At 44.0% G+C, this 24,665-nt stretch overlaps 1 protein-coding gene across 7 annotated transcripts in view; it reads right to left on the bottom strand.

The window, feature by feature from the left end:
- LOC134343921 (GTP-binding protein Rit2-like) overlaps window positions 1-24,665 on the bottom strand; it is a 402,328-nt gene that overhangs the window by 50,471 nt on the left and 327,192 nt on the right. Inside the window, exon 5 of one of the 7 annotated variants that reach the window (XM_063042855.1) lies at window positions 2,504-2,901. The exons of the other annotated variants lie outside the window; for them this stretch is intronic. Within the exon in view, the coding sequence (XP_062898925.1) occupies window positions 2,884-2,901 (18 nt within the window). The 3' untranslated portion in view covers window positions 2,504-2,883. Of the gene's footprint in view, window positions 1-2,503; window positions 2,902-24,665 lie in introns of those variants that run through there. 7 annotated transcript variants of the gene reach the window in all.

Consider the following 24,665-nt stretch of genomic DNA (forward strand, 5'->3'; position numbering starts at 1 on the left):
GCTCCTATTGCTGTGACACTGACTCCTGCACATAGACATTTAACACTGATATCGCCCCAGCTTAGTATCTGAATATAAGTACCCATTCACCCACTCCATCATGACACAGCCATTGAAATTAAACCATTCTTTGAGTTCAGATAATTTAAAATGGCAGGCTGTGGAAACACAAAGGGGAGAAAGAACCCAATTGTTTTCCATGTTAATTTAGCTATCCTCCCATATTGCCTGATGTGGGCATCCAGAGCTTGATTTCTTAGCTTTTAATTGATTAATTAAATGCAAATTATTTGTGCTAGCCAGACATGACTTTCATGCCAACTTACATCTTTTTTCATTCATAACATTTAAATTGAACAAACTGATACAAATATGACCCCATTCTGCCTTCCAGGCAATTACTTTATGCTAAGCACATTCAGCTTTTTTAAAATGAGCAGTTTCAGATTTGTATTAGGTCACTTTCTGTGCAGTCAGGAAGTAGTAAGAAGAAAAGCACATTGGCTGGCAGTAGGCCAGAGTTTTATGTTAGGAGTGAATTCCAAATGAAGTCATTCTATTGTTTCCCCAGCAGAAGCATTGCTTTTTCAGTCCTTTTTCTCTCCTTATTCACTATGCCATGCCATTGGGGAATCTGCAATGAAACCAAGGAACACACATCAAAGTTGCTGGTGAACGCAGCAGGCCAAGCAGCATCTATAGGAAGAGGCGCAGTCGACGTTTCAGGCCGAGACCCTTCATCAGGACTAACTGAAGGAAGAGTGAGTAAGGAATTTGAAAGTTGGAGGGGGAGGGGGCGATCCAAAATGATAGGAGAAGACAGGAGGGGGAGGGATAGAGCCGAGAGCTGGACAGGTGATAGGCAAACAGGGATATGAGAGGATCATGGGAGGTCCGGGAAGAAAGACAAGTGGGGGGGGACCCAGAGGATGGGCAAGAGGTATATTCAGAGGGACAGAGGGAGAAAAAGGAGAGTGAGAGAAAGAATGTGTGTATAAAAATAAGTAACAGATGGGGTACGAGGGGGAGGTGGGGCCTAGCGGAAGTTAGAGAAGTCGATGTTACCCTGTCTCTTGCAAAAACGCCATCCCCTTCTCGCAATTCCTCCGTCTCCACCGCATCTGCTCTCAGGATGAGGCTTTACATTCTAGGACGAGGGAGATGTCTTCCTTTTTTAAAGAAAGGGGCTTCCCTTCCTCCACTATCAACTCTGCTCTTAAACGCATCTCCCCCATTTCACGTACATCTACTCTCACTCCATCCTCCCGCCACCCCACTAGGAATAGGGTTCCCCTGGTCCTCACCTACCACCCCACCAGCCTCCGGGTCCAACATATTATTCTTCGTAACTTCCGCCACCTCCAACGGGATCCCACCACTAAGCACATCTTTCCCTCCCCCCCTCTCTCTGCATTCCGCAGGGATTGCTCCCTACACAACTCCCTTGTCCATTCGTCCCCCCCATCCCTCCCCACTGATCTCCCTCCTGGCACTTACCCATGTAAGCGGAACAAGTGCTACACATGCCCTTACACTTCCTCCCTTACCACCATTAAGGGCCCCAAACAGTCCTTCCAGGTGAGGCAACACTTCACCTGTAAGTCGACTGGGGTGATATACTGCGTCCGGTGCTCCCGATGTGGCCTTTTATATATTGGCGAGACCCGACGCAGACTGGGAGACCGCTTTGCTGAACATCTACGCTCTGTCCGCCAGAGAAAGCAGGATCTCCCAGTGGCCACACATTTTAATTCCACATCCTATTCCCATTCTAACATGTCTATCCACGGCCTCCTCTACTGTAAAGATGAAGCCACACTCAGGTTGGAGGAACAACACCTTATATTCCGTCTGGGTAGCCTCCAACCTGATGGCATGAACATTGACTTCTCTAACTTCCGCTAGGCCCCACCTCCCCCTCGTACCCCATCTGTTACTTATTTTTATACACACATTCTTTCTCTCACTCTCCTTTTTCTCCCTCTGTCCCTCTGAATATACCCCTTGCCCATCCTCTGGGTCCCCCCCGCCCCTTGTCTTTCTTCCCGGACCTCCTGTCCCATGATCCTCTCATATCCCCGTTTGTCTATCACCTGTCCAGCTCTTGGCTCCATCCCTCCCCCTCCTGTCTTCTCCTATCATTTTGGATCTCCCCCTCCCCCTCCAACTTTCAAATTCCTTACTCACTCTTCCTTCAGTTAGTCCTGACGAAGGGTCTTGGCCTGAAACGTCGACTGCACCTCTTCCTACAGATGCTGCTTGGCCTGCTGCGTTCACCAGCAACTTTGATGTGTGTTGCTTGAATTTCCAGCATCTGCAGAATTCCTGTTGTTTATGAAACCAAGGAGCTAGGAGGCCATACCCAGACTCTCATGTCATTTTTGAGTGGAGTTTGATTGATTGTCTAGTTGATGCTAAAACATCTCAGCAAGGAATAGGTGACAGTTTTGTATAACTAAAACACTTATTTTAATGTTTTAATCAGCCTTTGCACTTACAGTAGGTACCAGAGTTGAGGAATTTATTGGTCATAATCACAGATTCAAAATTTCTGGGAAAATTCAGAAAAAAATACAATAAATGATGGCCAACCAGGCTGCATTAGAAACTAAGCATTACAGCGTGAAATTCTGGGGTAGCTTTGGCAGAGCTTTTGGATGGGATAGAGGATCACTGATTGGACACCTGGAGAAGATTGCAGCGATAGGGAGATGCAGATTAGTCGATAGGTCAGGAAGTTGATTGTAGGTCAATGAGTTGTTGTGATGTAGGGAACAAGGCAAGCATTTTGCTTATGTTGCCGGCCTTCCCAGCCAGTGTTGAGGTTTTAAAACCATGTTGTCCAAAGACTGCAAAGCTGCATAAATAGAGCCGTGTAGGGAGTCACCTCATGCCATGAATCTGTGAAAGAGAAATCACGTCAGAATCTCAAAGGTGACCCATGGCACAAAGTGTCAAGCCAAATTTTCTCGTTGGTGCCAAATGACACAGAAGTAGTCATATTTGTGCTTCCCTTGCGGAAAGATTCATTTTCAGTTGCATAATGCTGAAAGCAAAATTGTTATGCCAGGCTCACCTGTTCTTCGGTCAGCTTTCATTAAACGATGTGCTCCTGCCATTATGATTTTCATTCATATAGAAATAACTTAGAAGAATATTTTTCTCAGAGAAACAACTGGAATGTGCAGGTGTTCCTTTGCATTACTGTAACCTCTCAGCTCAATTACCACTGAAGATGTGATGGTGCAACTCTGCTGCTGTCCTTGACCTTGTAAATGGCCAGATGTGCTTGCAGGAGTGGCAGATAGAGTTATCCCAGTGACAGCTTCAAATGAATAAGAATATAATTTAAACTAATATATTTGATGGACATCTGTAATTAAGTTTGCAGCCTATTACCTTACTGCTAATATTTCATTAAAATGCTTTGAAAGAAATCGCATAAACAACTTTAAGTCAATGACAATAAACTTTATTAGTGCTTTTGAATTATTGCCTAAGGTAATGTGTCATCATTTTGTGTATTAATGATCTCCTGACTGACCTGCCATGCTGCAATCTCCATCAGTGTGAGTTCATGCAGAACACTGCTATTCATACTCCAAAGCACAGCCACTGGATTACTCTACCTCAGAAAGCATTTAGGGCCAGATCATTAAATTTGATCATATTGAATGGTGCAGCAGACTCGACGAGCCAGCTGGCCCACTTCTGCTTCTAATTTCTATACATAGAAACATAGAACATAGAAACATAGAAAACCTACAGCACAATACAGGCCCTTTGGCCCACAAAGCTGTGCTGAACATATCCTTATCTTAGAAATACCTAGGGTTACCCATAGCCCTCTATTTTTCTAACCTCCATATACCTGTCCAGGAATCTCTTAAAAGACCCTATCGTATCCGCCTCCACCACCATCACCGGCAGCCCATTCGAGGCACTCACCATTCTCTGCGTAAAAACCTTACCCCTGACATCTCCTCTATACCTCCTTCCAAGCACCTTAAAACTGTGCCCTCTCGTGCTGGCCATTTCAGCCCTGGGAAAACGCCTCTGACTATCCACACAATCAATGCCTCTCATCATCTTGTACACCTCTATCAGGTCACCTCTTATCCTCCGTCGCTCCAAAGAGAAAAGGCTGAGTTCCTTCAACCTATTCTCATAAGGCATGCTCCCCAATCCAGGCAATATCCTTGTAAATCTCCTCTGTACCCTTTCTATGATTTCCACATATTTTTACCTCTCACTCCTGTGCTCACTGAACTGCATTGGATCTGCACCCAGAAATGTTATAATTTTAAATTTTTCATCCCCATTTTCGAAGTCTTGCAAGCCCTTGATAACATCATACATCCCAGTTATCAATAACATTCATGGTTTCAGATTTCTCAGACCGATTCTGAATTTACCCACCTAAAACCTTCATCATTCTTCCTCTTTCTCCAGAAGACTCTTCAAAATCCATCAAGCTTTTGATCATTGGCTTGCTGTCAAATGTAGTTTGATTGGGCACTCACTACGTACTTTGTGATATTTTACTGTGTTACAGTTTGTACATAGGAGAAAGTTATTGATGTTCTTGTCAAATGGCTAGCTTCTATTCCTAAATATTGATATTTCCTATGCATAAATTACTTCCTCTTCATTCCCTGGGATATTTTGAGTCTACTTGAACGAACATACTGGGCTTAACAAAAAAATATCTTATGGTCAACTTCATCTGCCACTTGAGTGGAGCTTTTTCAGTTGACTGTAGCTTTGACCAGTTGCTGCATTCAAATACTGTACTGTCAGTGTGAATACAATTAGCAAATTATACTTGCCATTTTCTATTTCATTGAGCATAACAGCTTACTTAACACCTCTCACCTCATATTTTTTTTAAAAGCTTCAACTTTACCACTTATCTGAATGGTTTTTCATTAAGGTTTCTTCACTGCACTTCTCCCTCATTGTCTGTACAAGTGTCTCCACACGATTTGTGATTTCAACCACCACCTCTATTCATTCTTCGATTTCTTCCTCTCCCTCCCTCTCTTTTTTCCCCTCTGAGTCCGCTGCCATTCAGTTCCTCATTCAATGTGTCTCCACATAATCCCTCAATCATTCATTGACACCTAAGTTCCTGAATCCATCACCTCAGGTGATCTTGCTACTCCAACTATCACAATGCTAGATCAAATCAGGTTTAATCATTGCCTGGGATTGGTCTCAAACCATTTCCTGACTTTTACTTTCATATTCACTTCCTGTGCAACTGCCGAAAGCTTTTATAAAATGATTTACCACCCAACTTTCAGTTACAACACTTCCACAAATACCAATTGCTCAATCATCTTGCTCCATTGGTTGAAAATCAGTGGGGCTGACTCTTAATTATCTCTGCAGTTTTATCACAATTGGAGATGGAAATGCTGGCATTTCTAGCTGTCATCGTATGGTCAAAGAGTCATACAGAATGGAAACAGGCCCATCTTGTCTATCCTGACTCTGTTACCCAGTGAGCTAGTCACACCTCTCTGTGTTTGGCTCATGGCCCTCTAATCCTTTCTAATCATGTGCTTAGCTACATTGCTTTAAAATGTAGTTGTCTCAGCTACTCTTTCTGGCAGCCCACTCTAGATATGCACTACCATTTGCATGAAGAGGCTGCCCCTGATATCCCTTTTAAAATCTACCTTTGATCTAACACTTATGCTTCCTTGTTTTTAGCACTCCCTCCTAGGGAAGAAAAGATTATGTTCTTTCCCCTATCTCTGCCCAATTAGGTCACCCCTCAATCTCCTATAGTCTTGGGAATAAACTTCTAGTTTATGCAATCTCTCATTGTAATACAAACCCTCCCCCCCCCCCCCCCTCAAGTCCAGGTAAAAATCTGGTAAATATTTTCTACACTTTTTCTAGAAAATACCTTTAATAACACATTTCCTATAACAGGGTGACCAAAACTGTACACAATACTCCAAGTGTGGCCTCACCAGCATTTTACATGATATAACGTCCCAATCCCTATACTCAGTGCTCCAACTGACAAAGACTGACATGCCAAATGCCTTCTTTACCACTATATCTACATGTAACACTGTCATCCCCAAGCTATGCATTTGCACTCCTGGGACCTTGTTTGATCTCCTCAAATTCAACACCTCACATTTACCTGGATTGAAAGGGATTTGCCAATTTTCAGCCCATAACCTAACTGATCACGATCCCCAGTAATATTTCATAACCTTTAACACTACCTACAATACCATCTATTTTAGTATCAACTGCAAACTTAATTGATGCCAGAGGTGTTGTTATCTAGTCTTGTATACCTCCTTCCCTTGCAAAAATAGCTGCCAATATTCATGAGCTGCAGATTGTGTCCCTGACAGATATATGTTGGAGAGGTAATTCATCTGAATTAAAAGAGTTAAAAGAAACAAATGTTTATATTGTGCTTTCTATTAAGGTTACTTACAGCCAATAAGGTACTTTGAGAAATATAATTATGATAAAACTGGAAACCCTATCACCACTGGAAACTTTCTTTCCTTGACCACTCTATCTATGCCTTTCAATGAGTTCCTCCCTAATTCTAGTACAGGCCCAGAGCATTCAAATGCTTCTCAGACATTCCCAAGATCATTCTTATAAACTTCCTCTGAATCCCCTCCAGTGGCAGTTACCAAATAATCTGCTGGTGAAGCTGTCTGAAGAATAAATGTGTTGTCTGAATCTCCCCTCAGCTTCTATCATGCACACCTAAGTGACAAAATGTTTAAAGTTTCATCAAAGTGCAGGCTGCTGGATGTTGTTCGGTGAGAGGGAATGCTGGGAATTGAGGGGTAGGCAAGACGAGGGACGCACATGGTGGAATAAGCCATTTGAAGTTTGAGCTCACTCACCCTTCCGCCTCACTTTAATCCTCTTCCTAAACAGTATCCACTGTCATAGAGTTTTACTCCCGGCAATGTCTTCAACTGCTATGCTTCCCCACTGCTCTTATGCCCTTGACTGGAGGGCTAGACAGCATGTTCTGAATACAGCTTAGCTCTCTCAGTCTTGTACCAAGCCTTCAGTACATTGTCCAATAATTTAAATTATTGGAACCTGTGGTAAATCTGTGGAATTTGTTGCCACAAGTGGCTGTGGAGGTCATTCAGTATATATAAGGCAGAAGTTGTTGGATTCTTGATTAGTCAGGGAATGAAGGAATACAGGAAAAAGGTAGGGAGATTGGGGCTGAGGGAGAAAATGGATCAACCATGAAGAAATGGTTCAGCAGACACAATGAGCCAAATGGCTTAACTCTGCTCTACATCTTATGGTCTTATAGTTCTAAAAATCTTCAGGATCAAGTACAGGAATCACTTCTGACAGCACAATTGACTTTCTCTTTAAACAACGCAGACTACCTTTACGTAGCATCAGCAACTCCTGACCACTTTCCCCTGCAGCCAATAAACTGTGATCTCATGCACAATTGTCAGTGGCATTGATTAACATGCCGCCCAAAATGCGATGGCTGTGTGTGGGTAAGGAAAAGCCATTAAGAAAAATATGTAATATTCCTGGCCCAAATCTTCAAATTACTCCTGTAATGGGTGAATGGAAGAATTGCTTAACCACAGTTTTGATGCAATTTAATTATCTGAAAAGCAGAACTAAAACATCTATCTTCGCTCCAATTAAGCTGCGCTTCTATCTGAGTGGAACTACCCAATTACACTCAAATTGGAGGTTAACATTTGTTTTGTGTGATTTTCTATTTCCTTCTCAAGATTTCCCAAAATGCAGTCAACACTCTGGTCATCAATATATAGCTGTGCGCAGGAGCTTGCTTTGGCAAATGTGCTGCCTTTTTCCTTTAATTGTAACCATGAATATAATTAAGTCATCACAGATGTGGTTGTAGGATATTGTAATTGGTGACAGATGACACATTTTGTTTATTATAGAAACTGTTCTACATAATTCACAAAGTAATTCATCATTAAGTTGTTGTGTTCACTGTAAGAGCCAGTGTCTGACGTAATGGTGTCAATGTAAGGCGACTGCTTTTTGGTTTGTTTGCAATGTTTGTTTGAATGGCTGCAGCTTTTGTTAAGCACGTAAAATACCTCTTTCATATTTTATTCACAAAACCCTACATTGGTGTCTGCGACACTCTTGGACGATTCCAGAGTTACTCAATGACATGTAGATCAACGCATTTGCTTTGAAGCTGTTGGATTTTTGGAGGTCTGTGAACGGTATGGGCTCCAACTGTCAGGGTTGTCTATTGTTCATTACGGACACCTTTTCAGGGTAATGCTTCCCGAGCGCACGGGTGTTTAAGTAAGTGTGCTGCCAGCATCACCCATTGATTATAAGGCAGAGGCTGATGGACCCTTGCTGGATATGGATTTATGATCTATGACATGTGATGCTCTGCTTTAGTAAATGATGCTACACACGGGACTTTGTCTTGGGTAAAATTGCTAGACTTCTGCACAGCCCTCAGATTTTCTCTGCACCAAAGGACTGTTAGTAAATCTTAAGAACTGTTGGCTTGCGGATGCAAAGGACTTTGGGTCCTTACCCTGTACTCCAGTTAGTTTTCCACGATGACTATCTAACATATGCACCACCTCATGTGAACTCAATCGCCCGAGGGGCAAATTTAAAAACCTCACCAGGCCCACATTTTGCACTACAGTCACTCAGCATCTGGTTGAGCGCTGCCTTTCCACAACTGGTTCACCAGTCTACAACCGTGAACTTAGACTGGACTCAGAAAAGCTGGCCAGCGTGAAGGCTGAGTTTGCTAACACGGCAATGCTTGGCATCGTATGCAGGTCGAATAGCCCTCCACATAGTCCCTAAGCCCAATGCTAGTTGCTGTCCATGCGATGATTACCCGGCCTTTACAAGCCACCACCCCGAATTGTTACCCGATCCCACATATTCAAGTCAAGTTTATTGTCATTTAACTATATGCATGTATACTACCAAATGAGACAATGTTTCTCCAGACCACAGTATAAAGCATAACACACACGTTAAACACAATAACTTAGGGAAGTAAGAATTAAATCTACAAATGATTTATGAATAAATAAACAAAATAAAGGGTATAAATTAAATATTGTACGGTACAACACAAATTATCCAGTGACACTTCAAATGTGATGCAGCAGAGAGTTCATAAGCCTAATGGTCTAAGAGAAGAAGCTGCTTCCCATCCTGAATATTCTTGTTTTTATGCATCAAAGTCTCCTGAACATCAAAGATGATGCTGGATGGATGGATAGAATCCTTGATAGTACTAAAGGCCCTGTGTATGCAGTGCTCCTTATAAATGTCCCTAATGGATGGTCCCTATGATCCTCTTGGCCATTCTCACAGTCTTTTGTAGGGACTTCTAGTTCGATGCTTGGCTACTCCCATACCAGATGGTGACGCAGCTTGTCAGGAGACTCTCAATGGTGTTTCTGCAAAATTCAGTTAAGATGGGCAGGTGGGGGGCCTCACTTGTCTCAATGTCCTCAGGAAGTGGAGGCGCTGCTTTGCCTTCTTACTCAGAGAGGGGATATTGAGGGACCAAGTGAGGTCATCTGTGATGTGAACTCCCAGGAACTTGGTACACTTAACTCTCTCTATGGAAGAGCCATGTAAACGCAGAAGGGGTTAGTTCATCAGCACCTTCCTGAAGTTCACAATCATTTCCTTTGTCTTCTCCATGTTCAGACTTAGCCTGTTGTCTCACACCAGTCTACCAGCTGTGACACTTCCTCTCTGTACTCCGACTCGTTGTCATTGCCGATGAGGCCAATCACTGTTGGGTCATCTGCAACCTTGATACAGTTTGAGCTGAATGCTGCAATTCTGGGGTGTGTCAGTGCTCAGCATAATGGGACTAGAGACTTTTCAGCATGTTTAGCTGGAAAGATAATTTTTTTCTAAAGTGGACTTAGTCAGGGGCTGTATATCAGGCGTCTGGATGCACTGAAGATTCTCAAAACTATTGTTATACCCTGTTTGGCCCATTTGAGTTTCCGTGCATGCCATTTGGGCTGAAAAATGCAGCACAGACTTTCCAGAGACTAACGGACTCTGTGTTAAAAGACATAGATTTTCTTTTATTTTACCTGATGACATACTTGTCATCAACACATCCAAAACTGAACACTTATCACATCTCTGCACACTTTTCAAGTGCTTAAGCCAACACGGGCTGATTATTAATCCCACTAAATGCCAGGACGGGTTGTTTACTGTTGACTTTCTCAGTCAGCACATTTCTGCAGAAGGTGCGACATTGCTGTTAAAGATCACTGCTATTATGGACTTTCTTTATATCGGTCCACCACCATACCCCTGGATGAGTCAGAGAAACCTGCTGTTATGCCAACCAAGACACACGGACCTGAGCTAGGGGGCTTGTACGAGCTCCAGACAGACTTGCAATGCCAGTTTTGGTGAATTCTGGGGGTGAGGTGGGTGGGTGTTGCACTGTTTAGGGTATTGTAATTGGTAACAGATGACACATATTGTTCATAATAGGAATTGTTCTACATAATTCACAAACACCATCATTGAGTTGTGTTCAGTTAAGTGAGAGTGTCTGATGTAATGATGTCGGTAAGGCAACTGGTTTTCGATGTAAAGGGCTGTGGCTTTTGTTAACACATAAAACGACTCTCACATTTTATTCACAAAACCCTACAGCGTTAAGTTACATAGAAGCAATTTGAAACCATTTGTGTCACTGCAGAATTCAGCAAATGCAGATCCCATTATACTCAAGAGTTCAAGCACCACATTAAATCAAAGAAATAACAGCCAATAACAGCAGAAACTTACTTGAAAAGGATATTGCAAAATTAGATATCACAAACGGCAGTTTTGAAGAGAAATTCAGCTCTGGTCACCAGTCATTTCACATGCCCAGGCATCAACTCTCAAGATCCAACTCTACTGAAGTCAATTAAGTGGGATGTGTGGAGGAGAGTACAACCTCCAGTTTCTGGCAAGAAATTGCATTTACGGGTATGATGGATGAGTTGAATCTTTTTCAAGGCTCAGAGGTACTTCATACCAGCCTTCAGTATACAGATAAATGAGGGTAAGTAATAACAGGCAAGGTCAAAATGACAGACATTCTTTTATTTTTTTTGGGGGGGGTTTCAATATTTCAGACCATTCTGTCAATCCTATGAGTCAAGGTGAGCTCCTTCCAGATTATGTACAAATGAGGGAATAGGTCAAAGAGAGGCCCTTTATCATTCTATTTCAGCACATGGTTACATGATTCTTAACTTTGGATTGGAATAAATATTCCATTAGACTATGGTTTAAGCTACAAAATGACAGATTGATCTACAAATGTTCCAGGAATACTTCGAATCATTTAGAGTGGCTACAGAGTTAGCTATCCTTCCAAGGAAAATGTGAAAAATAATCTGGATGCTGGACTAAAAATCAAACCTGATCTGCTCTAACATGTGTATCTTGAATAACAGTTCACTGTTGACAGTCTATGGAGACTCTGCAGCCTACCTATATCTCTTGAGACCTTCAGTCAGATGGCTGAAACAAGTCAGAACGAATTAACCTTTCACAAAAGATTCAAAATAAAGGAAGCTTTACTCTGCAGTGCTCAAACTTGATGTTTGATCCGCAGGAATAAGTTGGATGCAAGGAGAATTTCCCTTATGGGTACACCAAAACATCCTTTGCATAGGACTTCCATTCCAATTAGAGGTAAGCACTCAGCTTACTTGTAATGGTAACAGCCAGCACAACCTGAACATAAGGTTGCATAATTTAAAGCTTATAACAGTGGTTTTCAAATTAATGATTAGGATCATTCTTTCCGTTTCATCTACTTACCATCCAGGCAATGCACTTTCTCACTGCTGCCACTGGAAAGTAAGTACGGGAGCCTTAGGTCCCACACCACCAGGTTCAGGAACCTTACTGCTTTTCAACCATCAGGCTCCTGAACCAGCGTGGATAACTTCACTCACCTCAACTCTAGACTGATTCCACACCTATGGACTCAGAAACTCATGTTCTCAATATTATTTACTACTAATTTATTGGTCATTAATAATTTTTTTTTGTATTTGCATGGTTTATCTTCTTTTGTAATTGGCTGTTTGTGTATCTTTGTGTGTATTTTTTTTCACTGATTCTATTGTATTTCTTTGTATCTACTGTGAACGACCACAAAATAATGGGTAGTATATGGTGACATATACTGTGCGTGCTTTGAGCTTTGAATTTGAGATTAATTAACCAGTCTGAAGATCTTAAGGAGAGGGTATTTACAAAAAGATGTTTTAAGTAAAATTGTAGAGGACAGAACATAATTATTTTGTGGCAGTTTGAACAGAATTGCCATAATCACATCCCTTGAAATTCTTTACATATCACTGCTGACTGACTCCCACTCTGAGCCAATTAAGATAATTTGTTTCCTGTGGCTGTCGCTTTATGAATGGGTCAGAAATTACTTGCTTATTTCATACATTGGTCTCATGTCACCCTTCTGGCTAGTGCACTCTCTTGCCCTGTAGGGGTTTAAATGTACATACAAAAAAATGGGAAACCAAGCAGTGAGTTTAAGCTTTATTACTGTAGAGGTGTATAGGGATTACCATATGATTGCTTACAATTTAAGATACATAAACAATGTGGACAACTAACGACTTTTTTCCCAGGGCAGAAATGGTTAATAAGAGAGGGCAAATTTTAAGATGAATAGAGGAAAATACAGGGGGAATGTCAGAGATTACAGAAAGAGCGGTGTGTGCATGGAAATCCTGTGCTGGGGTGGTGGGAAAGGCAGATATATTAGGGACATTTAAGAGACACTTAGGTAGACACATGGATGAAGGAATAATGGAGCGCTATGTGAGAGGGATGGGTTAGATTAATCTTGGAATAGGTTAAAAGATCAGCACAACATTGTGGGCTGAAGGGCCTGTACTGTGCTTTTCAGTTCTATATTCTATGTTCTAATTTATTGGTCACCCACCAAAAGCCATAGAGGAATAGAGTAACACAGTCCAGAAACAGGCTCTTTGGCCCAACTCCTCCATGCTGACCAACATATTCGTATCAGTGATTTCCACTTGCCTGCATTTGGACCATATCCCTCTAAATCTATTCAGTTCTTTTCTCACACCTGTAAGCTTGCAAACTTTTCAATGAATCTCCTCCTGCTCTGTATCTCTTCACAGGATGTAGACAAGGTGCAATGCATCATCAAATACACTTATCAACTCACATCTTCTATACTTTTCACATTGTAGGTCACTGTATACAAATATGATACAAGCTAGTGCCAGGTTATCCCTCAGGCTGGGTCAGAAGCATTGCGACCCAAATACCAAGCTGACTGTTAAGAAGAAATTTTCAGGAGAATGACAAGAGTGTGCGTCCTGGACTGAGTCCAGCTGGGGGTGCTCCAAGCATGAAGCTCAAAAGTGCACTCTGGTCAGACAAATAAAGCATTTAACCTGATTCCTTCTACACAGCTCCTTGTCCAGTCCTCCCTTGACCAGAAAGTTGTGTTTGTTCTAGATTGTTAAAATGATAGCAAAATCATTGGACTCAACCTCAAAGATTAAAGATGCATTTCACCGTCATACCCAAAAGAATGTCTTGAAAGAAAATCTTGATCAGAGAGTGTAAAAGGATCTCAGTCTAGTAAGCATCTACTAATAACTGTGTGTGTTACTAATATCTTAGCTGCTCACCTACACAATGTAAACCTATTAGGGCAGGGTTGAAAGTGTCCTCATGATATAAAGTAGATGATGTAAACTTCAAAGTGAAATAGAGATAAGCAAGCTACATTATGCAATACGCAAGGGGCTTTTCTGATTCCCGTTCCATTTGGGTATTTAAGAAAATAGAGTGAAGCTAGCAGAAATTGAGAACACTGCCAGATCTTCACTGAAACATACTTGTATCAAAACAGAGATATGAAAGAGACAAGTAAATTTTTTAAAAAAGTTTGATTTATCATAATGTACCAAAGCACCGACATGAAAGAAATTGGTGAAGCGTCAGAAATACAAAGCACTTCTCATGACCACAGACTATCCCGAATGAAGTATCGCTATCATCACTGTTCGGAAAAAGGCCAAACAATATGCAACAAAGCAACTTTCCGCTGTGAGGGGATCCAGGAGTGCCCCTATTAACTGTTTGAAGAGAGACAGAGAGTCATTTATCATTGATCGTTTGTTTTGAAAACAGAGAGAGACGAAGATTGATGGTTGGACTGTCACGGGAGGTAACTTTGGAGTTTTACTTTGGAGATAAAAACTGAGCAGCTTGAAGGTTGCCATGGTAACCAACAGGACATTATTGATGTTACTTCTAAGGACTTGTTGCCTGCTCGCGTTCCTTTACAGACAAAGGAAGGAGGGACTCTTTGAATGACAGGTGATGCTCAGCCTGGTGAGATAAATAGGAGGTCAGATGGAACAGACCTCAGACACATGATCTGGACACTGAGTGAGCACTGTTGTGCCCACAGAGAAAGTGGGTTTTGGAGGATCAATCAGGTGGATTGATCCAAGTGCTCTGCCAGTGAAAGCTCAAAGGCAAGACCAGTGGGGAGTTGTCCATGTGTCCGACCCTGGCATGGGTAGACAGCTCAACCACACCGAAGTACGGTCCCCTTTGTTGTTAAAGTCACAGTCGGTGACTTGTGAAGGATTTCGGAGGACGATGAGAAAATCGACGGCAACAGTTCACCTGAAGACTCAACTCACTCTCTCTCTCTCCATCGCTATTCAACTACATGCCACGAACTGAACTGAACTTTGCTCAACATCGTAAGACTGCATCTTTTTACCCCTAGACTTAAGGAAGCTTGGTTTTTCATACATCTATTTCCACACTTACTGATTTACTTACTTATATATATAATCTTGCTAACCTGTTTGATTTATCTTCACTTAGTTTACTGTATTGCGTAGTTATTAATAAATATTATTAGTTATTAGCAATACTAGACTCCAAAGTGGTTTCTATTTCTGAAGGTTTCTTTATTCCCGTCACGGGGTACGTGACACTACAAACAGTAATTAAAGCTGTTGCATATGGGAGAAATTAGGAAACTGGTAGACTTTATCACAGGGCCTTAGCATCAGCATTATAAAATCTCCCTGAAGAAAAAATAATCACAGAAGTGAAAAATAAATGTTTGCCTTAATAGAGTACAGAGATTTTGTGAAAAATTATATAATCTGATGTTGGCTGGAGTCTGGGCCTTGTGCTTTGACTCTTCGTAGGTTCACCCATGCCAACCAGGTCAAAGGGTAGAGGCCAAACTAAGAGTGGTCCACCGGTCCTCCAGGCTCGGGATTCAGCTTAGGTCTAACAACACTGACTGATCAAAAAACAATAGTTAGGAAAGAGCAGTGAAGAATCCTTCTCTACAGATAGAGATGGAGGACCTTCATTGCTAGCCTAAATGCTAGCAGCATAATGGGCAGCAAGTTATATCATCTGATATTGCTGGTATGATAAAGGCTAGACAACTAAATCTGACTCTGGCAGGCACGCTAGCTGTAAACAAAATGTCTAGTCGGGAAACTGGAACAGAATAAACCAGCTGATCAAGGTCTACAGCGAAAGGTTGCGTCTTTGGAACACACTTCACTGGACCTCTCATTTTTGAAAATGCCCATAGAATTTTAAAAGGGAAGAGAAATCAAAGCACAAAGAACATGCCATTCAAGTTGCATGTTAGATCTGAGCAATTCAATCATCTTCGTCCTTCAGCATTGATATATAGGTTGTTTGATAAATCTCCTCACGAGAAGTTAGAGGATAGAGATGAATCATAAATTCAAAAACCTAATTTAAATTTAATTTAACTGTGTGAATGTACAATACCATTCAGACACTTGCTTAATCCTTCAGTATTGAAATAATTAACTTCGATACTTGTAAGTGAAAGAGCTGTCCTGATCCATCATTGCCTAACTACCAACAGTGGGCCTAGTTTTTTCCATATCCATGAATTTCAAATAGTAGATCTATTCTTACTATTTATTTTTTTGAAATTGATCTTTGCTGGCATGTTCAGTATTTATTGCCCAAGCCGAATTGCCTTTGGGCAATTAGAAACATAGAAACATAGAAAACCTACAGCACAATACAGGCCCTTCGGCCCACAGAGTTGTGTCCAACATGTCCCCACCTTAGAAATTACTAGGCTTACCTATAGCCCTCTATTTTACTAATCTCCATGTACCTATCTAAAAGTCTCTTAAAGAGACCCTATCATATCCGACTCCACCATCGTTGCCAGCAGCCCATTCCACGCACTTACCACTCTCTGAGTAAAAACCTTACCCCTGACATCTCCTTTGTACCTACTCCCCACCACCTTAAACCTGTGTCCTCTTGTGGCAACCATTTCAGCCCTGGGAAAAAGCCTCTGACTATCCACACAATCAATGCCTCTCATCATCTTATACACCTCTATCAGGTCACCTCTCATCCTCCGTTGCTCCAAAGAGAAAAGGCCGAGTTCACTCAACTTGTTCTCATATGGCATGCTCCCCAAACCAGGCAACATCCTTGTAAATCTCTGCACCCTTTCTATGGCTTCCACATCCTTCCTATAGTGAGGCGACCAGAACTGAGCACAGTACTCCAAGTGGGGACTGACCAGGGTCCTATATAGCTGCAGCATTACCTCTCGGCTCCTAAATTCAATTCCATGATTGATGAAGGCCAATACACCGTATGCCTTCTTAACCACAGAGTCAACCTGTACAGCTGCTTTGAGCGTCCTATGGACTGGGACCCCAAGATCCCGCTGATCCTCCACACTGCCAGGATTCTTACCATTAATACTATATTCTGCCATCATATTTGACCTACCAAAATGAACCACTTCACACTCATCTGGGTTGAACTCCATCTGCCACTTCTCAGCCCAGTTTTGCATCCTATCGATGTCCCACTGTAACCTCTGACAGCCCTCTGCACTATCCACGACAGCTCCAACCTTTGTGTCATCAGCAAACTTACTAACCCATCCCTCCACTTCCTCATCCAGGTCATTTATAAAAATCACGAAGAGTAAGGGTCCCAGAACAGATCCATGAGGCACTCCACTGGTGACTAACCTCCACGCAGAATATGACCCATCTACAACCACTCTTTGCCTTCTGTGGGCAAGCCAGTCCTGGATCCACAAAGCAATGTCCCCTTGGATCCCATGCCTCCTTACTTTCTCAATAAGCCTTGCATGGGGTACCTTATCAAATGCCTTGCTGAAATCCATATACACTACATCTACTGCTCTTCCTCCATCAATGTGTTTAGTCACATCCTCAAAAAATTTTCAATCAGGCTTGTAAGGCATGACCTGCCCTTGAGAAAGCCATGCTGACTACTCCTAATCATATTATACCTCCCCAAATGTTCATAAATCCTTCCTCTCAAGATGTTCTCCATCAATTTACCAACCATCAGATCCTCGACTTCCTCACTTGCAGACCCCAGTCATTTTGGATTTGCAACAACTCATGACTGTGAGGCTAGGCACAGCTGTAGTGCCATGTTTACATTTGCTGATGACACCACTGTCATTGGCCGAATCAGGAGGGAGGTTGAAAATCCGACTGAGTGGGGTCACAATTAACAATGTCACAAGACCAAGGAGCTGATCATTGATATTAGGAGGAGGAAACCGGAGGTCCATGAGCCTGTCCATAATGGAGGATCAGAGGCGGAGAGCATCACCAATTTTAAATTCCTCAAATTAATATTTCAGAGGATCTGTCCCAAGTACAGCATGTAAGTGCCATTACAATGAAAACACAGCTTTCTTGGAAAGTAGAGGCACTGCTTTGTTCACCATGTCATCTAAAGCTTTGGCAACCCGCTATAGATGTGCGTGGACAGTATTTTGACTGGTTGCATTGGAAACACCAATGCCCTTGAATGGAAACACCTACAAAAAGTCGTGGATATGGCCCAGTCCATTATGGGTAAAGTACTCCCCATCATTAAGTACATTTACATTGAGCGATGTTGTAGCAAAGCAGCATCTATCACCAAGGACCCCCACCATGTAGGCCATGCGCTCTTCTCACTGCTGCCGTCAGGATAAAGGTACAGGAACCTCAGGACACACACCACCAAGTACAGGAACAATTATTACCCCTCAAACATCAGGCTCTTGAACCAGAGGGGAAAACTTCACTCAGCCTCACTCGCCCCATCACTGAACTGTTCTCACAACCTATGGACTCACTTTCAAGGACTCTTCATTTGATGCCGTTCATATTTATTGCTTGTTTATAATTATTATTTTTTCCCCTTTTTCCCTCTCTTTTTGTATTTGTGCAGTTTGTTGTCATTTGCACATTGGCTGTTTGTCCATCCTGTTGGTCGCAGTCTTTCATTCTATTGTGTTTCCTGTATTTACTGTCACTATCTATAAGAAAATAAATCTCAGAGATGTATATGGTGAATTACACGTACTTTGATAATAAATTTAATTTGAATCTTGAACTTTGGTAAGAAAGTAGCCAATGCCATCAGTTAACTTGGCAATGTTAGGAATTTGTACGTATAGAAAATCCAAGTTATATTCAACTCTACACCCCTGTAGCTATTCTACTGTTTCATCGTCAATTACAAAAATAGATTATGTGGTCAGAATGAACTGGTTGGGCCAAGGGGTCTGTTTCCGTGCTGAATTGCTCTATGATTCCATGACTAAGTAGGTGACTGCTGAATAAAAGAACCCCTACAAAAAAATCACAATCATGGCTTGTTTAAAAACTAGTGACCTATTACGGCCTACTTAGCATCATTGGCCTTAAGCTGTTTACACTATCCTTGTTGCTTCCAGAAATTTTCATGCTAGATACTTACATGTAAAGTTACTTTCATTACACAATAATACTTGATACCGGGTTGCAGTGGAGTTGACATAACCAAAGCAGAAAGCCAGAGGCTAGGATGTTAAATCTAAAATCTGAAAACAAAGAATTAAATTACTCATTATATCCTTCCCCACACAGAGAGAAGACCAGATCACTTTGTGGCATTACAACCCAAATCCAATCTAGAAGTTCAGATAATATTATGAATGGTGAGTGTTAGGCTGCATTTGGCCATCAGCTGTATTATGCTTTAAGATTCCTTGACCACATTACGTCAAGGTCCATGAAATTTGTAAATTCAGTAGAAGTAGTCCTTCCAGAGCAACAAGGTTGTTGTCATAGTAATGACTGAAAGCTGATTCAATGACTCCGCAAATGACGTAGTTAAATTGAAAAATTCCAAAGCAAGAATTAACACAGATTATTGAATCCAGAATCTGGTTAAACTGATAATTGAATGAAGAATTCAGACATTCATGGAAACTTAAACAGGTCGATCAGTGTGTGCTGCTGTCATTAGTAATACTGGTTCACTACGATAACAGCCTTCACTCAATAACATAAAGTGTGGCTAGATTTCTATGCACAAAATTGAGCTAAGACAAAGTTGGAAGAAATTAGTTTTGCACCCACAATGGTGTAGGTGCAGTGGAGCGCAGTTCAGTAATAACCTCAGCAGTAGGCTCCTTTGGGGTTAAACCACAAATATTGGGGCACCTGAAAGAAGCACCTTTCTCAATGTCGATGGATGTGGGACATATAAAAAATAGAACACAGTACAAGAACAGGCCCTTTGGCCCACAATGTCGTACTGAACCAATTAAATTAGTAATCAAATGACCAAATTAATTAACCTATTCTTATTTTTTGTTATTTGTTTTTTATTGAATTTCATCATCAAACAAACATTTCCATAAGATGTATTTCAGATACTGTATATATATGTCACAAATCTCCACATAATATTTATCTGAGGTATACACTTATAGAAAGGAGAGGAAAGAAAGAACAATCGAAAGAAGAAAACTATGTACAGAGTAGGGAGTGATTATTTTTACAACATATTCATTGACTTGTGAGAATAGAATCAGGCATATGAGGTGTTATGTAGTTAAAGTATTTTTTCTAATATGAATAAAATTGTTCTAACTTATGATTAACAGATGCTGTTATCTTCTCCATTTTGTAAATGTCCATTGTAATTTCCATCCATACATTTAAAGTTGGGCTCTCCTGTGATAACCATTTCCTGGTAAGGGTCTTTTTACCAGCCACCAGCAGTACATTCATTAAATATTCATCTCTTTTCAACCATTCTTGAGGTATATACCCAAAATATATGGTCTTACTCTCTAAGGGTATTTCACATTTAAAGATGTCTTGTAGGGCATTATGTATCCCACTCCAATAGTCTGTGATAACAGGGCATTCCCAGAAAATATGATAATGGTTTGCATTTTGATTTCCACAATTTCTCCAGCAAGCGGGGGGTTTCTATTATAATGGGATTTCCGAGATAGTGTAATAAAATATCTTATCAAGTTTTTCCACCCGAACTCCCTCCATTTCTGTGAACTGGTACATTTCCATTGATATTTCCATATTATTGTCCAGACCTCCTCAGATATTATTATCCCTCCTTCCTTCTCCCATTTTGTTTTAATGTATTAAGTTGAATGTGTTTTAACATTTGACAAACCCTTATAAATGCTTGAAATTATTCTACTACCATTAATGAATTACATGCTTTTGTGGCGGCCTGCACACGCGGGACTCGAACCGCCATCGGGAGCCGTGGGCAGACACGCGGTAGCGTGTTTGGAACTATCCGCTTGGGGCGGACCTTCCGGGGACAGTCTGACGTCACGGTCGCAGGGGCCCATGGGAAGGGAGATTTAAGCATGTGATTTTGAATCAGTAAAGGCATTCTGAGTTCAGCTCTCTCTGCCTCTGTGTGTTTCTTTAGTAGTGTGTTTGCACGCGACTACATTGGTGACCCCGATGTTCCAGACGGCATCTAGAGCCGGCGACTCAGCGATCAGCCATGAGTTTGAGCAACTCGTACAGCGCAGTCTCTCTGAAGCTCCCGACTTTCTGAGCCACTCAGCCCCACGTTTGCTTCGAGCAGGCTGAGGCCCAGTTCAATATCAGAGACATTACAGCCGACGCCACGCGGTACTACTACGTGGTCAGCACGCTCGACCAGGAGACGGCAGGCCGGATCATCGACTTCCTATGCCAGCCACCAACGGAGCACAGGTACACTGAGCTTAAGGTGCTCCTGATCCGTACCTTCGGACTCTCCTGCCGTGAATGGGCCGCATGGCTCCTACACATGGATGGCCTGGGCGACCGCACGCCATTCGAGCTCGTGAATGATATGGTGGCACTCATGGACGGCCATAAGCCGTGCCTTTTATTTGAACAGTTGTTCCTCGAACAAATGCCAGAAGACATTCGCTTCCTCCTTGCGCGTGAGGATTTCAGCGACCCATGCAGGGTTGCGGCTAACGCAGACATCCTTTGGCAGAGCAAGCAACGTGGAGCAGCCTCCATTGGCCTAGCACGATTGCGCGCCCCAAAGCCCAAGCCCCACAACCGAGGCCGTCGAGACCCACGGGGGTAAAAATACGAAAGTTCGGAACAACGGTGTTTCTATCACTCAGGCGCGCACCGCTGCCGTCCACCATGTGCTTTTCTGGGAAACGCTGGGGCCAGCGTTTGCTTATGGCTACGATGGCTGGCCACCGAGACAGCCTCCTGTACCTCTGGGACCGACACTCGGGGCGGCGCTTCCTGGTAGACACTGGGGTCGAAGTCAGCATACTCCTCCCCCGAACGCGGTCCCAGGCCCCGATCTCACCACTGCAAATGGCACCAGTATTCAGACGTACGGCCTGCAAACTATCTCACTGCATTTCGGGTCCAGCCATTTCACTTGGACTTTCACGTTGGCAGCGGTGTCACAGCCACTACTAGGGGCAGATTTCCTACGAGCCAACTGCCTCCTGGTCGACCTAAAAGGCCGGCATTTGGTCCATGCCGAGACATTCCAGACTTTCCAGCTCGGAGAAGCTAAACTACTGGCCCTCCACCTGGATTCCATGACCCTCTCAGGTAACAAGTTTGCCAGGGTGTTGGCGGAGTTCTCCTCCATAGTCACCCCGCAGTTCTCCACGGCCGACCCCAAGCACGGCGTGTAGCACCACATTCCCACGCAAGGACCGCCGCTACACGCCTGCGCTCACAGGCTCCCACCCAATAAGTTCCGTAAGATGGAAGAGATGGGAATCATATGCCGCTGAGACAGCCTGTGGGCATCCCCGCTGCACATGGTGCCCAAGTCCACAGGAGGATGGAGGCTCTGCGGAGACTACAGAAGGCTCACCGATGTCACAACCGCCGACAGATACCCGGTACCCCACATCCAGGACTTCATGGTGAACCTGCACGGAGTGACCATCCTCTGGAAAATCGACCTGGTCAGGGGATACCATCAGATCCCAGTGCACCCCGACCACGTGCCCAAGACAGCCCTTATCACCCCGTTCGGCTTGTTCGAATTCCTGAGGATGCCTTTTGGTCTCAAGAATGCAGCCCAAACTTTCCAAAGGCTCATGGACTCGGTGGGACGCGGCCTGGATTTCATTTTCATTTACTTGAATGATATCCTGGTGGCCAGCAGTTTGCACCAAGAGCACATGGCACATTTACGCCAGCTCTGCCAATGCCTGAGTGACCACGGACTGGCAATTAATCTGGCGAAGTGCCAGTTCGGGCTGACGGAGATCGACTTCTTGGGACACAGAGTCAACCAACATGGCGCAGTTCCCCTACCGGACAAGGTCCAGGCTATCCTCCAGTTCCCCAAGCCCAGCACGGTCAAGGACCTGCAGGAGTTCGTAGGGATGGTCAACTTTTATCAGCGGTTCGTGCTGGCGGCGGCACGCATCATGAGACCCTTGTTCAGCCTGATGGCCGGCAAGGCCAAAGAAGTGGCACGGGACACGGAGTCCATGGAGGTGTTCGAGCAGGCCAAGGAGGCGCTGGCAAAGGTGGCCCTCTTAGTGCACCCAAGAGTCCATGTACCCATGGCAATCACAGTCAACGCTTCCGACACGGCAGTCGGCGGAGTCCTGGAGTAGCTGGTCGAGGACCAGTGGCGACCACTCGCTTTCTTCAGCCGACACCTATGGCCACCAGTGGTGAAGTACAGTGCTTTCGACAGAGAGTTGCTAGTGCTCTACCTGGCTGTCCGGCATTTCCAGTACTTCCTTGAGGGAAGGGAGTTCACCGTGTATACAGACCACAAGCCCCTCATCTTCACACTGGCCAAGGTATCGGACCCATGTCAGCTCGGCAGCAGAGGCACCTGTCCTTTATTTCAGAATTCATCACGGACGTCCGCCATATCGCAGGGAAGAACAACGTTGTCGCTGACACACTGTCTCGCCCCTGCCTCCACTCAGTAGGCATATCGTCCTCAGGAATAGACTACGCAGCACTGGCGGAAGCACAATGGTCGGACACCGAGATCCCGGCTTACCGCACTGCCGTTTCGGGGCTCCATTTGGAGGATGTCTCCATCAGCCCGGCAGCGGATCGACTCCTGTGCGATGTGTCTACTGGCAAACCCCGACCTGTGGTACCAGCAGCATGGAGGCGCCGGGTGTTTGACATGCTGCACGACCTGGCCCACCCGTCCATCCGGGCGTCTATCAAGCTGGTAGCAGACAGATTCGTCTGGCATGGTTCGCGCAAACAGGTCGGACACTGGGCCAGGACCTGCGTACACTGCCAGACCGCCAGAGTCCAGCGGCACGTGAAGGCTCCCCTCCAGCAGTTCCAGCCGACGCACAGGAGGTTCCAGCACATCCACGTGGACATTGTTGGCCCCCTGCCAGTCTCCCGGGGCACCAGGTATATCTTTAACATGGTAGACAGGTTCACCAGGTGATCGGAAGCTGTACCACTTGCAGAAACATCTATTGAGTCCTGCGCCAGGACGCTCGTTGCAAACTGGATCACCAGGTTCAGCCTCCCAATGGACATCACCTCTGACAGAGGGGCGCAGTTCACGTCTGGTTTGTGGACAGCACTGGCGCAGCTCCTGGGCACCCAGCTGCTTCACACCACAGCGTACCATCCCCAGTCCAACGGTTTGGTAGAGCGATTCCAGTGGCTTCTCAAGTCGGCACCTCAGGGGCCCCAACTGGACAGATGAGCTTCCCTGGGTCCTACTGGGCATCGGCACAGCCCCCAAGGAGGACCTGGACACCTCCTCGGCAGAACTGGTCTATGGTGCTCCCCTGACGGTTCCAGGCGAGTTCGTACCAGAGGGCTGAGGTTCGGAAGAAGCTCCAGCAGCAGTGCTAACGAGGTTGCGGGACAAGGTAGGGAACCTGACACCGGTCCCGACCTCCAGGCATGGTCCCACACCATCCTTCACCCCTAAAGACCTCCGAGACTGTGAGTATGTTTTTATGCGCAGGGGCATGCACAGGTCACCTCTACAGCGGCCGTACGAGGGACCCTTCAACGTGATCCAGCACAACGGAATCACGTGTGTTGTGGAGGTAGGTGGCTGGGAAGAGACTTTTACAGTGGACCGCCTCAAACCGGCTCACTTGGACATTGAGCAACCAGTGAGGGTACCTGCACTGCGCCAGCGAGGCCGGCCACCCAGGCAAGCCACACAGACTGGGGGGGCTCTACTCCCCCGATGGACATTTCTGGGGGTGGTGGTGTGGCGGACCC

This window comes from Mobula hypostoma, chromosome 3, assembly GCF_963921235.1.
Source record: "Mobula hypostoma chromosome 3, sMobHyp1.1, whole genome shotgun sequence".
In the NCBI taxonomy this organism is placed as follows: Eukaryota; Metazoa; Chordata; class Chondrichthyes; order Myliobatiformes; family Myliobatidae; genus Mobula; species Mobula hypostoma.